This window comes from Sciurus vulgaris (assembly GCF_902686455.1).
Source record: "Sciurus vulgaris genome assembly, chromosome: 11".
Lineage (NCBI taxonomy): Eukaryota > Metazoa > Chordata > Mammalia > Rodentia > Sciuridae > Sciurus > Sciurus vulgaris.
The window spans coordinates 112374764-112392159 of record NC_136472.1 but is presented as its reverse complement, the minus strand read 5'-3'; the positions used below and the strand labels follow the sequence as shown (position 1 = coordinate 112392159).

Genomic DNA, 17396 nt, shown 5'->3' with positions numbered 1-17396 from the left:
GGTCATAGGTATGTGCCAAAGGGTCCAGCTTCCTCAAACTTTAATTAAAAAACTCCCCAGGTTTGGGCAGAGTGCAGTGGTGCACACCTAAAATCTCAGTGGCTCAGGAAGCTGAGACAGGAGGATCATGAGTTCAAAGCCAGCCTCAGCAATGGTGAGGTGCTAAGCAACTCAGTGAGACCCTGTCTGTACATAAAATACAAATTAGGGCTGGGGATGTGGCTCAGTGGTTGAGTGCCCCTGAGTTCAATCCCTGGTACCAAAAACAAAACCAACCCACGTTTTGTTTGCTGACCCATTTAAAGGTGAAGTTGCAAATATAATTCTTTGTCCCTTAATTATTTTGACATTCTCTGATAAAATTATGACATTTGCAGGCAAATGGATGAAATTGGAGAATATCATGCTAAGTGAGATAAGCCAATCTCAAAAATCCAAAAGACAAATGGTTTCACTGATAAGCAGATGATGACACATAATGGGGGGTGGGAGGGGGTAAGAATGGAGGAAGGAGGGACTGTATAGAGGGAAAAGACAGGTAGGGAGGGGTGGGGAGAAATGAAAAAATAACAGAATGAATCAAACCTCATTACCCTATGTGAATGTATGATTATGCAAATAGTATGCTATTAGTCCATGTACAAACAGAAACAACATGTATCCCATTTGTTTACAATAAAAATTTTTTTAAAAATTATTTTGGCATTCTCTCTCTCTTTTTTTTTTTTTGCAGTACTGGGGATCAAACCCAGGGCCTTGTGCTTGGGAGGCAAGCACTCTACCAGCTGAGCTATCTCCCCAGCTCCTCCTTAATTATTTTGTATGCATCTCCTAAAAGGACATTCTTCTATGAGACCATAAACTCATAGTATAAATGAACAATAATCCCATAACATCAATATTCAGTCCATTTTCAATCACTCCAAGAGTTAAATTTTTTTCTGTTTTTAAAAACAGGATTCAAGCAAGATCCATGTACTTGGGAGACAGAATCTGAGGCTGGGATGTAGCTCAGTGGTAGAGAAGCCTGGGTTTGGGACAGAGAGAAGGGTAGGGAGGGAGTGAGTGACAGTGAGTGAGTGAGTGAGTGAGTGAGTGGCATGCACCTGTGTGGAGTCTAAGTTGCCAAACCAGGTTTGAATTCCTGGCCATGACTGATCCTCCTGCCTCAGTCTCCTGAGTAGTCTGAGATACAGGAATGTGCCAACACACCTAGCTAAGACACTTTTAAAAATTAATTTTAACCATAAATGCTAAAAGATATAAAGTTTTATATTCAGCCCAGAAACAAATTTACAGGATGCTTTAAGCTAGCTCCTCAGGAAGGTATGAACACTGTTTCTTTTTCTCCACCTCTACATTCAATTGCTCCCCTTAGAAATTAAGATGGAATTGCTATTTAAGTATTTCTGCTGACAACAGCAATGCAAATGACACAATGATGAAGAGATATTCACCCACACAGTGGGATGAATAAATGAAAGTAATAAAAATATTTCTGAAAATAATTTGACAATTTTGATTAAAACAGTTCCCTTCATAGTGACAGAATCAGGGATAGCCAGCCTGCCTGCTATCTTCCCCTCTCCCTCTTTCCTTTTCTTTCTTTTTTTGCACTAGAGACTGAACCTTAGGAGTGCTTTACCACTGAGCTATATCCCCAGCTTTTTTCATTTAAAAACAGTTTTTTGGTACTACTGACTGAACGATCCCAGGGGTACTTAACACTGAGTTACAATCTGCCTCCCACCTTTTAAGATAGGGTTCTAAGTTGCTTAGGACCCTGATGAGTTGCTGAGGCTGGCCTTGAACTTGAATTCTCCTGTCTCAACCTCCCAAATCACTAGGATTACAGGCATTTGCCACCACATCAGGTTCCCAGCCTCTTTTAAATATTTTAAAATTTTAAGACAGAGTCTTGCTAAATTGCCCAGGCTGGCCTCAAACCTGTAATCCTCCTGCTTCGGCCTCTTGAGCAGCTGAGATCATGGGTGTGTGCCAGCCTAGCATAACTTTTCTTGCTTCCATTTTTTGTGCAATAAACATTTTTTAAATCACTATTTTTCCCAGAGGTATTTTTAAACTGAAAGGTGGAGATAAACAAGAATAAAACAGAGAGCCGGGGGCACAACTTAGTGGTGAGTATACAAGTCTGGCATGCATGAGGCCCTGGGTTTGATTTACAGCTCCAAAAAAATGAAAAAGAAAACAAAACACTTATTAGCTATTTCAATTGTCAACTCTCTACTCCATGTAACAATGAAATAACTCATGTTTACAGAGTAACAGAATTTAAGCACCGTTGTTCTAAAGGTTCAAGCACTTTACATTTCAAGTACATAGGTAGAGTTGTGAATGATGGTGTACATCAGTAACTTGGGAAGCTAAAGCAGGAGGATTGGAGGCCAGCCTCAGCAACAAAATAAGTCCCTGTCTCAAAATTTTAAAAAATGAAGGAAGGGCTGGGGATGTAGCTCAGTAGTCAAGTTCACCTGGGTTCAATTCCCAATATCAAAATAAACTAATAAAGTTCAGAGGTAGCTGTAGGTGGTTTGGGGGAGAAAAAAAAAAAAACCCCAACCACCAAACTATTACCACTTTGGGGTATTTTCTTTCTTTTTTTTTTTTTGGGTGGGTACGAGGGAGTAAACTCAGGGGCACTAAACCACTGAGCCACATCCCAGCCCTATTTTGTATTTTTTTTTAATTTAGAGATAGGGTTTCAATGAGTAGCTTAGTGCCTCACCATTGCTGAGGCTGGCTTTAAACTCAAGATCCTCTTGCCTCAGCATCCCAAGCTGCTGCTGGGTAGGGAATTTTCTTCTCATCACTTTCTTCATGTTCACCTCCTACCTCTTACTCCCCGCCCCATCTTTTATTTATTTATTTTTTTTAAACATAATTTATCATCATGAACACCTCCTCCTGGCACAATGGGTTTGGGGTTAAGGGGGAAAATAACTATATTCAAATTCTAGCTTGTTTATTTCCTAGTCCTGTGACCTTAAAGCAAGTATAATCTGAGTCTTGGTTTTCACACCTGCTTTTGGGAGTTAAGATGAGCATTCTACGAAAAAGGCTCTGCTAGTGTATGGCACACAATAGGTAGTCAATAAGTGACAGCCACTAGAACCAAACTCATCATCATACTATAAGCATTTTTCTTTTTCTTTGTGATTGTATGATTTTTATAACCATATTTTTAATGGCCACATCATCTTCTATTCAATGCATCTACTGTTGTTCCAGAGGTTCTGGTACTTCACATTTTCTTTTATAGTACAAAAGTAGTTGTTATAAGCTTGCAAAATAGAAACAAGTTCAATATCATTTCCTTCAAGAATTAACTCATCTTTCTTGGCTTGAGACATGGAATAAACAACAACTGTCTTCAAATCTGAACCCTACAAATTTTTCACCCAAGAAAGCTTGGGATATAGCTCAGTTTGTAGAGTGCTTGCCTGTCAAGCACAAGGCTCTGGGTTCAATCTCCAGCACCACCACCAAAAAAAAAAAAAAAAGAAAGAAAAGAAAAGAAAGACAGCTTGGGCTTGGATTTCAACAAGAGACCCATTCTTCTGAATAATGATGTGAATGGGGAAGTGAGCACACACAGATCTTGTCTCTAACAAAAGCTCAATGCAACACCCTTGATTGTGTTTTGTACAAGACTAAGGACAGTGTGAACAGTAGCCAGTTCCTTTCTATTTCCCCATCATTTGTCAACCTGAAGCCTCTTCTGTTTCTTTCCAAGGAGACAAAAATTCTATATTGATGTGACTAAAGTCCCTCTGGGACCTTTCACAGTTACTGTGCATCCCTTCAGAGTGATGTCAACATTTTCTGGAATGTCAACAGTCTGACTACTGAGAACGGCCTACATTCTCACAGTAGATGCAGCATAGAGCTTCAAATTTTAACAAAAGAGCTATATAACAATCTATACTGTATTAGAATTACTGTTATTGTATTTTCACTTAAACTGATTATTAGCTCCCCTATACCACCCTCTCCTTTCTTTTTCCATTTCAGGAAATGAAAGTTAAACACTTCCTGTCATGACTATTGAGGTACTTACATTACCTTGAGGTTATTTTTATTTATTTATTTAGGTGCTGGGGATTGAACCCAGGGTCTTGTGCATGTGAGGAAGCACTCTGCCAACTGAGCTATATCCCCAGCCCAAGGATATTTTTATTGATAATGTAACCAAAGAGATCAATGCTTCATTTGCAGTATTTACTGCAAACATTTCCTCAGTCTACTGTTGAGCCTTATTTTTCAAATTAACAGACTTTTTTTTGTTGTTCCTTTTTTTGATACTAGTGATTGAACCCGGGGGTGCTTAATCACCGTCGAGTTAAAAGGTTTTGCAATGATTTCTATTAAATTTGTCTATAGTAGAGTCTGTCAATAGCCCTTTTAAAAAAAAAATCGATTAAGGAACATATAAAATGTTCTCAAAGAGAATAACACAACGAATTTCCATGTATCCGTCACTAGCTATATCAATAATATAACTTATGGCAACATTTTTCTTCTGTTTTTGTAGTAATAGAGATTGAACCCAAGGGCGCTCTACCACTGAGTTACATCCCCATCCTTTTTATTCTTTTCTTTCTTTCTTTCTTTTTTGTTACTGGGGAGTTAATCCAGGGGCACTTAACCACTGAGTCACATCCTTAGCCCTTTTTTGCATTTTATTTAGAGACAGGGTCTCACTGAGTTACTTAGGGTCTTACTAAATTGCTGAGGTTGGCTTTGAACTCCTGATTCTGCTGCCTCAGCCTCCGGAGCCACTAGGATTACAGGTGTGCACCACCACACCCAGCCCTTTTTTATTCTTTATTTTGAGACAAGGTCTACTAAGTTGTCCAGGTTGCTTGCGAACTTGCAATCCTCCTGCCTCAGCATCCCAAGTCATTGAGATTAAAGAAGTGTGCCACTGCACATAGTTTCTAGCACCTGTTATTTCAGTCATAGCCCCAACTACTGTCCCACCCTATCCCCAGATTATTTTGAAGCAAACTGAGGATAAATCATTCCAGGTATAAATATTTCAGTAAGTAATTCTTTAAAAACCGTAACAACAATAGCAATTTTACCCCAAAAACATTAACAGTAATTCATTAATATCAATAAATAACCAGTGTACAAATTCAACATTTCAATTTTTGTTCAATGTTTTTTAAAAATAAAGTAGGATGTTAAAAATTTATTTTTAAAATTCCTTTTAACCTACAGGTTCCCTGTCCTTTTGCTACAACCTCCCGAATTTACTTTTTGAAAAATACATTGACATAAATTTTATTGATTTCATCCCTTATAGTGAGAGTAAACATCTTTATCTGTCCCTGTGTTTCCTGAAAAGTATTTTTTTAAAGTTTTTATTTTTTGGTATTGGTGATTGAATTCAGGGGTGTTTAACAACTGAGCCACATCCCCAGACCTTTTTTTAACTTTTAAGACAGGGTCTCATTAAGTTGCATAGAGCCTTGCTAAACTGCTGAGGCTGGCCTCAAACTTGTGATACTCCTGCCTCAGCTTCCTGAGTCACTGGGATTATGAGTGTGCGCCACCACACCTGGCAAGGGTTAGATATTTTTGCAATATAATAGGCACTCTATATCCTTGGGTTCTACATCTGCAGATTCAACCAACCATGATCAAAAATACTCTCAACTTTTTTCTTTTCATCATTCCCTAAATAAAGGAGTAGTACAACTACCTACAGGGCATTTACAGTGTATTCAAATGATCTGGAGATGATTTAAAGTATACAGGAGGGGCTACGGCTATAGCCCAGTGGCAGAGCACTTGCCCAGCATGTGTGAGGAACTGGGTTTGATCCTTAGCACCACATAAAAATGAACAAAGAAAATAAAGGCATGCTGTCCATCTACAACTACACACAAAAATTTTTTTAATTAAAAAATAAAAAGTATACAGGAAAATGTGTATAAGTTATATCCAAATACTATACCACCTTATATAATAGGTTGAGCATCTATGGATTTTGGTATGGGGAGAGGAGTTTCCCTGGAACCAATCCTCCATGGATACTAAAGGACAACTGTATTTCATGGGTATTATATCTCAATGCTTGCTTTAATCATAATTGTTTCCTATTTTTCTTTTTAAAAATTATTTTACTTTGAAATAATTTTAGGTCTATAGAAGAGCTGCCAAAGTTAGAATATTCCCATATACCATTTCCTCACAGTTTCCTCCAATATTAGTATCTTACATAAACGTGGTACTTTTATCAAAACTAGTATAAATCAATAAATACTACCAACTAAACTAGATTTCATTCAGCTCTTTTTTCCTCCCCAGTACTGGGGACTGAACCCAATGGCACTCTCCTACTGAGCTACATCATCCCCAGCCCTTTATTTGGAAAAGGGTCTTGCTACATTGCTGAGGCTGGCCTCGAATTTATGCCACTGCCTCCAGAGGTGCTAGGATTACAGGTGTTCACCACGGCACCCAGCTTATTCAGCTCTTCCCTAATATTCCACTAATGCCCTTTTCCTGTTCCTGGAGCCAGTTCAGGATACCACATTGAATTTATTCCTCAAATCTCAGTGTCTTCTAATCTGAAACAGTGTTCTGATCTTGTCTTTCATGACTGACACTTTTGATGAATAGTAGACATTTGTAAAATGTCCCTCAATCTGGGTCTGACTGATGTTTTGTCATGAATAGATTAAGGTTATAGATTTGTAAGACTACCATAGAGGTGACCAGTGTTTTTTGTTGCATGGGGTACATGACCTTAATTTGACTTATTACTGGTGATGTTAACACTGATCACTTAGTTAAGGATGACTACTTCCCTGGCTTATCTACCATAAAGTTATTAATTTTCCTTTCCATTTCCTATTTGTTAGAAATGAGACATTAAATTCAGCCTATAGTAAATATAAAGGGACTTAAATGTTTCAGCTGCTAGAGAAAGGGGTATCAAAAACTAGTGGTCATATGTTAAAACCATCCAAAGTAATTTCAGGGGAGATAATCTGAGGCTAGGCAAATACTATACATTTCTCCTTAAAGTGTATCCACAAATTTTAACATTGATCATTGAATCGTGTATATGGCAATTAATAATGTGAGAGTCTAAAGATGATTTTATTTTCCCTCCTTTCTTCTACATTCACTAAAATTCTAGCTGTCCACCACTGCACACATCTGTAACCAACTGTGACTCAGGCTGCTGAGAGGTAGGAGGATCACAAAGTTGAGGCCACCATGAGCAACTTAGTGAGACCTTGTCTTGACACGAAAAATAAAAAGATTGGGGATGTAGCTCAGTGGTAAAGCAATCTAAGGTTCAATCCCTACTATCAGGGGAAACACACACAACCCACATTAGTGGAAGAACTGGAGAAATTTGAATATTATTTTTAGATTAGGTAACAGTATTCTAGCAATGTTTTTTAAAAATATTTTTTAGTTGTAGATGGGCACAATACCTTTATTTATTTTTATGTGGTACTGAGGATTGAACCCAGTGCCTCACACATGTGAGACAGGCACTCCACCACTGAGCCCTGGCCCCAGTCCTCTATCAATGCTAAATTTCTGATTTTAATCACTAGCCTATAGTTGTAAAAAAAAAAATAAAAAAAAAAAAAAATAAAAATCTAATTTTTTAAAAAAATATTGTGTACAACCATAGAAACAAAATGATGTATCCCATTTGTGTACAATGAATCAAAATGCAGTCTGTAAAAAATTAAAAGCTAAATAAAAATAATAATAATTATTTATTTAATTAATTAATCACTAGCCTATATGTAAAAAAAAAAAAAGTTCTCATTCTTAACAAACATTCTAAAATATTTAAGGATAAATAAGAATAAAGAACAAACTTAACCTCAGATTGTTCAAGTAAATCAGTATGTTGGTATATACAAATAGATTCAGACAGAATCAGGCAGATGTGGCAAAATGTTAACAATTCCTAAATCTAGGTAAAGGATATAGGCATTCTTTTTAAAGAACATGCTTTGCAACATGTGTATAATTTCAAAACTTCTTTGAAAAAGAAGTTTTTAAACAGAATACAATAAAGATATTAACACAGGACAACCACCAAGTTATCAAAACATTCCTCAGCTCCAACAACAGACTAGTGATAGGGAACACTTCAAACATTAGATTTTTTTATTAATAGGTATACATTTTTGTTGACTATTAAAATGCTCCTTGCAGCTTTGGTCAAAAGATTCCCCCCAAATTGAAGAGGTTTGTTCCCATGTGAATGACACATATACACTTCCTTTTACCTGAGACATCCATCTGTCATCTCCTTGTATATCTTCTGCTGCATGTGGAATTGCTGCTGGGTTTGAGTCTCCTTGGCTCATTCTATACCTGAGAAAAAATGTCTATGTCATGTTAATTTATTAATAGGAATGTTTGTTACCACTTAAATATTACATGACAAATTTTAAATAATTTGTTTCATCATGGGTTTTGGCCAAGAAACTAAACTGGGATTTATTTTCAACAGCTACAGCAATTATTAGAGTCCACGAGTTACTAAATATCACACAAATAACTGTATTACAGATTATGATAAAACCAGTCATAATCTGGCACTAATTTTTGACAAGTTTTTACTACTTTTACTTTTTACAGGTCTTCACTAAAAACATTTTAGTGATGATGAGCTCAAAAATGGATCTTATGATAGGAAAAAGGAATAAGTAAAATTCAGAAAAATTAGAAATCATAATCTTCTACAAAAACAAATAGTAAACCAGACCATTTTCAACTAATTCTGGAGAACACATACAAGAAACAGGGTCCAAATGCAAAAGGACAGCAAAAGAGAAAAATCCAGGTTTTTGTGGCTTAAACATTAAAAGGAGGCCACCCTCTATATGAACAATCTTTTTCTTTCCCTTGTCATCTTCAAATTAGAATTAGGCTTTCTCTGAATGAAAACTGATATAATAATAATAAATATAAATTCCTTTCAAACACACATACCTGTGCACATGTGAGCATATACCCAAACACACACAAAAAGTACCTAAAACACCACACTGGGGATTGCCAAGGGAGTTGTTTCTTTGTTTTGGTGCTGGGGATCAAACCTGGGGCCTCATAAATGCTCTACCACTGAGCTACACCCCCCAAAGTAGTAGTTTTTCAGAATCTCAAAGTACAAAGCTATAAACACAAAAACATACCTTCTCATTAAAAATAAATTATAGAGGCATATAATAGTATTATTAATTACACAAATAGCTCAGTTCTAAATGACACTACTTAAAAAAAATTAGAGTGAGGGCCAAATTACTATCTGAATGAAACTGTAAGAAATCCACATATTAGGGGTATATTTCTTTACGTTACTGTAATTTAGAACTATTAGAAATGGTTTCTCTCTACCCAATTCTCACAACTGTACTACAAAATGAAGAAAACAAGTGTCAGAGAATTTAGGTAATCTGTATAGTGAATTACTGAGAAAGATCTGAACTTAGGTTTGCTTGACATCCATGTCACATCTGGCCTACCAAAGGCAAATCAGTTTAGGCTGACCCATTATATGGAGGCTTTTATCTAACCACTTCACCCAAGAGACATGCAACATGGAGCTAAAAACATCCATGGCAGCACAAACCTGGGATCTCAGCTACTGGGGTGGGGGTTCTGAGGCAGGAGGATTCCAAGTGAAAGGCCCAATTAACAGGACTCTGCTTCAAAACAGAATTTAAAAAGTGCTGGGGCTGTGTCCCAATGGTACAGCATTTGCCTAACAGGCTGAAGGCCATGGGTTCAATTGCCACTACCAACACCAGAACTGCAATAAAAACATCAACATAAAATACAGCAAACCAGGAAGAACTTCAAGAAGAGTTTTTATAGTCCTTCAAACTACAGTATCTGGATTTCATTACCTAAGAAAGACACAAAAAAGTAAAAGATGAATAAAGGAAAAAGAAACATGAATTAAAGGGCCAAAAGACTGACATATATTAAGTTTTTAAAATTTATGGGTTTTACTTTTGTTTTTAAATCAACAGAATGTTCTATACAGAATTTTTAGGGCCAGACACTGTGACACACACTTGTTATCACTGCTACTCAGAAGGCTGAGGCAGGGAAATTGCAAGTTCAAGGCCAGCCTTGGCAAATTAGCAAGACCCTATCTCAAAATAGAACAAAGAAAGGGCTGGGGATATAACTCAGTGGTAGAGCATTGCCTGGGTTTGATCCTCAGTACTACAAACAACAACAATAAAAACTGATGTCTAAGTTCAATTCTACTTTTAAGTTTGAAATATTCAGGTTAAATCTGATGTGGTACTTAATAAAAATTTAAATTTAAGAAGTATCATTTTTGCGGCCAGGGATGTAGCTCTCTGGTAAGGTACTTTGCCTAGCACAGGCAAAGCCCCAGGTTAGATCTCCAGCGGAGGGGGGAAAAAGGAAAAGAAAGAAAAGCTGGGCATGGTACAAAATGCCCATAATACCAACAATTTGGGAGGCTGAGGCAAAAGGATCACAAATTAAAAGCGAGCCTCAGTAATTAAGCAAGGCCCTAAACAACTTAGTGAGACCTTGTCTCAAAATAAAAAATTAGAAGGCTGGGGTATGGCTCAGTAGTTAAGCATCCCTGGGTTCAATTCCAGATAAGGAAAAACAAAAACAAAAACAAAAACAAAAGCAAGTATCATTCTAGCCAGGCCAGGTAGTAAAAGCCTGTAATCCCAGCTACTCAGGTGGCTTAAGCAATTTAGCAAGACCCTGTCTCATAAAATAAATAGGGTTATGACTCAATGGTAGAGCACCTGCCTAGCATGCATAAGGCCTTGGTTCAGTCTGCTGTAACACACACACACACACACACACACACACACACACACAGAGTACATTCTGAGCTGGATGTATACCTCAGTGATAGAGCACACACACAGGCCCGGGGTTCAACTGCCAGCACCACCTGCTCTCCTCAAGTACCATTCTTTCCCACAGATCAAAAAGCTCTTACTAGGGCTGGGGTTGTGGCTCAGTGGTAGAGTGCTTGCCTAGCACACGTGAGGCACTGGGTTCCACAATCAGCACCACATAAAATAAATGAATACATAAAAGGTATTGTGTCCATCTATAAATATATATATAAAACTCTTACTAGCCTTAAGACAGACAGATGGCAATGACCCTTTTCCATCTTATAGACTTCCAACTTTGATATCTATACATGTAAAGAAATATAACAACATAACAACTCCCTCTTAAAAATCAACTATTTCAGGGCTAGGGTTGTAGCTCAGTGGTAGAGCGCTTGCATAGCATGTGTGAGGCACTGGGTTCAATCCTCAGCACCACCTAAAAATAAATAAATAAAATAAAGATATTGTGTCCATCAACAACTTAAAAATCAACTATTTCATCAGTTTCTTCTCATTTATTTTCCTAACTGGAGAAATTCTTAACATGTTAGGTATTACTGACCCAAAAGTTAACTGACACAGATGTTAATTCAGAGTTTACCTGAGAGCTCACTATTGAAAAGGAGAGATAGTTTTCTCTACTCTCACTATATGATTGAAACTACTAAAAAAAAAAAAAAAAAAAGAAACTACTTTTCCTAGGGGTTGTTTAAAGAACAATGGTGAATGTGAGGTGCCTTCCTAACAATGTGATTATATAATTGAAATATATTTCAATACCTTCTTCACCACTTAAAGAAAATAAAGTGTAGACACTTCAACATCATTTCAGTTCTTGGGCCACATTTAAATCTTGGTGAAAAACTTAAAAGAATTTTGGTAAAGAGAGGCTGGTTCAAGGAAATGAGACAAGATTGTAAAGCATTTGAAAACCTATCATATTAGAAATAGTTTGAGCCAGTAGTGGTGGCATATACTTCTAATCAAGAGTTAAAGCAGAGCCAGTCTTGGCCAATTTAGCCCTGGGCAACTTAGTGAGATTTCATCTCAAAATTTAAAAAGGGCTGGGGATATAGCTCAGTGATAGAGTGCTTGCCTAGTAAGCATGGTGATTCAATCCCCAGTACTTGGGGGGAAAAAAAACACAAAAATAAACAGTTAAAGGAATGGGCATATTTAAACCTATAAACTAGTTGGGGAAAAAAACACAGACATAAACAACTGTCTTAAAGTATTTGAAGATTATTAGGAAAGTATATTAAGTTTATTTTGCATGACTCAAAACAGAAAGAGGGCCAGTATGTACACTGAGACTTTTTTTTAAAGTGGGGAGGGGTTGGGAGGAGGACTGGATCTAGGGCCTTGTGCATATTAAGTATGTGCTTTACCACTCAGTTGCACCCCCAATATAGTGAAATAAATTTCTAATAAATAAAGAGTACAGACTGAAATGATTTGTCTCACAAAGCAGATTTCTGTTAATGGAGATACAAAGAGAAGCTAGGTCAATAAGTAACAGTAAAGCATCAAGTGAACATATGAGTAAAGGTTGATCCAGATTAGTGGGGTCCAAACCTTTTTCAGTGTTTTAGAATCTTTTTGAATGCACTCCAGTTTACTTGTGTGTAAATTAAATACTTGAATTACTGTGTAATGTATAATTATTAGTAAAGTCTATTTTTCCCTTTTTTAAACTAAAAAAAGTTAAAAGAAGTTTTAAGTTTTTTTTCTTATATTCCAATAGATCATCTTATGTATCCCAAGGGGTGCACACATACCAATGGTTAACATAAACATCTCTTTAGATTGAGGGTTTCATTTACCAATGCAGATTTTCAAATTCATCCAACAGGTAAACAACTGATCTACAATAATTAAGTTGTGCATAGTGGCACACAACTGTAATCCCAGCTACTCAGAACAGAGGCGGGAAGATCACAAATTCAAAGTCAGACTGGGTAACAGTAAGACACTGTCTCAAAATTTAAAATAATAATAATAATAATAAAGAGGGCTAGGAATGTGACTCTGTGCAAAATCCCAGGTTCAATTCCCAGTTTCTCAAAAATCAATTAATAATTACAATTAATGTTTATAAAAAACTTACTATCTACAGGACCCCATGCTAGGAGCTTTGTTATTTAAATCAAATTGAAGCTCAAAGAGATATAAGAAACCTGCTCCACGACAGAGCTGGGATTTGAAATCAGTGTGATACATAGGTTGACTATCCTTTATCTGAAATGTTTAGAACCAGAAGTGTTTTGGATTTTAGACTGAAATATTAGCACATTATCTTGGGGATAGGGACCAAAGGTAAACATAAAATTCACTTTTATATCATATACATAGCCTGTAGATAAATTTTATGAGTTATATTTAGTTGCCGACATTTGGCTGTAGGGGTCAGGTGTGGAATTTTCCACTTGTGGCATCGTATCAGTGTTCTCAATAAGTCCAGATTTTGGAGTATTTCATATTTTCAGATTAAGGATGCTCAACCTATTACTGTTAACAAACCAAAATCTATTATCCTTGAGCAAAGGATGTTATGTTCTATATAGAAGAGGCTATATGAAAAAAACATTTTTAAAATAAAAAAGACTATATGAAACTGTCAAATTTTAATTTACCAAGTTTTTCTGCTTATTTTTTATTATCACTACCCAAATTTAATGGCATTCTGATACTGAGAAATATTTCCATATGAATCCTAAACTTCCTTACTGGCAAAATGAAAAAGGCATATGGAAAGAAAAACTGTAGGAGGAAAAATGTCACTTGCCTAAAGGTAAAAGGCAGTTATAACCAAGAGAAGACTGAAAAATACCCAAGTAGGTAGTCTTTTTTCCCCTTCTTTAATTATGAATACAAGATCATCCTTCCTCTTGCAGAGGGCAAAATATTCGGGCAAAAATTTGTGCCTTCAGACACTTGGATTTTGTATTATTTTGTCAAATAAAAAATCTTAACAATACAAAGTAACTTTCACAGTTTCACTGATGCCTATGCTTGGTAACATTTTTAAACACCCTAAACACTCAGAAGAGAAAAACTAAGCCAGACACAAGGCCTTGGGTTCCATTTCTAGCAATACACACACACACACACACACAAAACTGACACATAAACCCAAGTGATTTACTTTTTAAGAATCAGGTTAGAGAGCACAATCTAGAGGGCTACGCATTTGGAGGATTTAACTTTGGGAGACAGATAAAATTACTGAATTCTTCACAACAAAAAAATGAAGGATGTGTCAGGAGCTATCTACAGAGAAGCCTGTGGTACATCACAAAAAAATCTGAGTAACTAGGTTTTCTGCCCTGTGACAGATTTGCCTAGTATGTGCAAGGCCCTGGAGTCAATCTCCAGCATTGCAAAAACAAACTACAAGAAAGTAACAATAGGGAGGAATTTGTCTTCCATCTCATTTTACTGATTCATAAGCAAGTCATAAACTTGAGATCACAATCACTGAGAAAAAAAACCAACAGAATGGATTTAATAGATGAGAAGAGCAAGTTTTGTTAATTTACCATGACAGGCTATATTCCAGAAAACCTTTAATTGTCTATCAAAATGAATTCTGGGAATGTGAGGAGTAAGCAACTAGCACAATTTTGCTGCATTTTCTATCTTCTCTACTTAACGTGGACTATGACAACACAAAACAAAACCAGAATTTCCATATGCATATATATGCTGGGATACTGTAGAAACCAGTTCCAACAAAGAAGTGTAAATGTTCAAGATGAACATTTACTTTAAAAGTTTGAACGTGAAACAGATGGAAGGAGAAAGTTTTAAGAATTATAAGATTTGGATGTTTCCACTCAGACCTGTCTAAGACTCTTCATTTTGTTTCAGAGGGAGCTAGCAGGCTTATTCTTAAGAAGAGGACAAGCCTCATCCAGAATACCCTGCCTCAGTGGTGGTGGGTGGGTCCCTGGGTTCCAGCACATCCATAATTTATCACATGCCTTAGCCAATAAATTAATGCACAATGATTCCATCCGCTGCTCTCCCACAAGGAGGCGACCTTTATGTCAGAACAATGTGCCCAGGAGAAGCACCTAAAGATACGAGGCATCTCCAAGGCAAAGACAAACCTATTTTCTCTTTGCTCTTCGGCCACACCTTTACCTCTCCCCGCAATTTAAAGCTGAAAGAAATGAGGTCCCTAGGCCCTAGGGTCCAGGTGGTCCTTCCTTTCTCTGTGGGCAGGTTCTACAAAGAAGCCAAAGCTTGTGCTGAGTTTTCTTAAGGTTTGCATATAAATTATGAAAAGCCAGCGCTAGCCTGGGAGCTATGGAAAGCAGAATAATGAGTCACCCCGCAACGACTCAATCAAACCTGTAGACCGCAATGCTCTGATCTGGTAAATGGACGTGGACCGGGGGAGGGGGAGAGCACCCCCCAAAACCTATCCACTGACAGGTTTAACTAGCTGACTGGAGACTGGCAAATCGCCAATCTCTCTGAGTCTCATCTCTAAAAAGAGGTGCTGGACTGCATAACCCTCTAAGAAATAATTTGAGTCATGACACCGATCTTTGGAGGCAACAGATAACTTTCCAAAGAGGAGACATTTTTCAACAAAAGGGGAAAGGGAAAGAGCTCGGTACGTACACACACACACAAGTAATGGTTTGGGCCTCCACTAGAGGCGAGCGGAGAGAGCAGGGTCAGAGGTTCAACCCCAGGGATGGAGGGAAAAGGCAACAGCAGAGCTGTAGGCAGGGCGAGTGCGTGTAGGAGGGAACGATCGGCGAAGGGAGCCGGGGTGCAGGAAGGCCTACTCCCGGGGTGGGCAGGGCGGCGCGCCCCGCCACGCTACACCTCCACCAGAATAGGCAGGGTGGAGGCGCCGGCCGGCGGCTGAGGAAAGTCGACAGGTTTAGGGATGGGGTGCCGGGAATGAGGTTTTCAGGCGGAAGGCGGCCCCTCACACACCCCCGCCGGCCGAGGAGGCTAACGCGAGGCTCCCAAAGGGCCGGCGGGGGGTGATGGCGCGGGGGAGGGGCCAGCCTGGGTGGGGGAGGGGAGGTCGCGGGCCTCTCACAATAACACCTCGCGGCGCGTTCCAACCCCCGGTCCTAGGCCATGGGTTCCGGCAACCCTGGATGCACTCACTCAGATCGAGGGTCCGTGCGGGCCCCAAGCGGCTGCGGCGTCGGCGGGTGGCGCGTCTGTCGCTCGCTCAGTCCCGGCGGCCCCAGTCCGGCGCGTCCCTGCTCGGGCCCCAGCACCAGCGGCAGCGCCTCCACTTCCGGTTCCCCTGCCACTCAGGCAAATGGCTTCCGGAAGTTCCGCCTCCGTCCTGCCCGGCCTCAGACTGGCCCTCTCACTTTCACTCTCAACTGGCGCTCCCTTCTCGCGCCCAGGTGTCCGGCCACGCCCTGCTGCGTTCTCGGCTTTGTCTTCTCTCCTACACTTCTTTTGATGATAGTCTGTATGGCTTGGGCCTCACTGTGTTTCCTACAGCTGCATCCCAGAGCCCTGCGTTCCGTCACCACGGTGTGATGGATGCCATCCCGAGATGGCATTCGGGACAATGTAGCGTGACCTCACACTGACGCCATTCCCTTCTCACCCAGCCAACCTGATTTCTCCCTCCATCCAGAGAATAAACTAGATTGCCGAAAGTGTGAGGGAAATTGGGCGCTAAGGTTAATGAGGCAATCCCTTACTTTTGAGTAGGATTTGTTTCTGTGATGAATGTACAAATTGTGGGTGACCGCCTTTTAATACCATAGGGGATAGCGAGCCCCATTCTTTTCCTTAAAGGTCCATCCAGGTTAGGCGAAGACATACAAAGTCGAAAATGAAAGTATTATATGCTAAATGCTATATAAATGCGGCATTTGTAAGAGCAGAGAGGAGGGGCAAAAGAAATGGTCAGGTTTTCGTAGCAAAAGGTTTAGTGGAGCAGCACCTGAGCTGATTCATTCAGACCCAGACTGGTGAATAGGTAGAGTTTCCAGGAATCTGAAATTGATCAAGAGATTCAGGGTTGGTTGATAAACACCTGTTACGAATACCGTAAAAACCTGGGATCCTTAAGTGTCAAGATATATCAGGGTTTTTTTTTTTTTTTTTTTCTTCAGACTACCTGTTCCATCAAGGGGTACTGAATATGTATTGTCTCAGGCATAAATATCCAAAAATATTTTTTCTTGATACAAAGTGATTTTCACGTTGTTAATTTACCTTGGAACTCTTGCAGATGTTCACATGATATTTGGTAGGTACTTTGGGCTCAGTAAATGTTTATTGTTTTAAATGTTTTACTGAAAAGAATTTGTGTCTGGGACTCCAAATGATAGTATAAAGAGGTAGCCCAGAAACATATTGATAAAGGAAGAGAAACAGCATGAATAATTCTCCAGGGATGAATCCATGGAATCCTGCATTCAGTACCCCATATTCATGAGAAAATTTTCTTGAGGTCTTTGAGATTCCTCTCTACTTTTTTTT

At 38.7% G+C, this 17396-nt stretch overlaps 1 protein-coding gene and 1 long non-coding RNA gene across 5 annotated transcripts in view; one reads left to right on the top strand and one right to left on the bottom strand.

Annotated features, from left to right (window-relative positions):
• The window catches only part of PAFAH1B2 (platelet activating factor acetylhydrolase 1b catalytic subunit 2), a 28012-nt gene extending 11811 nt beyond the window's left edge, over positions 1-16201 (bottom strand). For 3 of the 4 annotated variants that reach the window (XM_079105426.1, XM_079105427.1, XM_079105429.1), the window contains exons 1-2: positions 16053-16201; positions 8295-8382 (exon numbers count right to left, since the gene is read on the bottom strand). In XM_079105426.1, the coding sequence (XP_078961552.1) occupies positions 8295-8375 (81 nt within the window). In that variant the 5' untranslated portion in view covers positions 8376-8382; positions 16053-16201. The remainder of the gene's footprint in view (positions 1-8294; positions 8383-16052) is intronic. The other variant, XM_079105428.1, reaches the window with a different exon arrangement.
• On the top strand, positions 8389-12900 carry LOC306640827. Its single transcript, XR_013757927.1, has 2 exons — positions 8389-11419; positions 11603-12900. It is a non-coding gene; the product is annotated as an uncharacterized lncRNA (long non-coding RNA).
• Positions 16202-17396: the final 1195 nt, after the last annotated feature.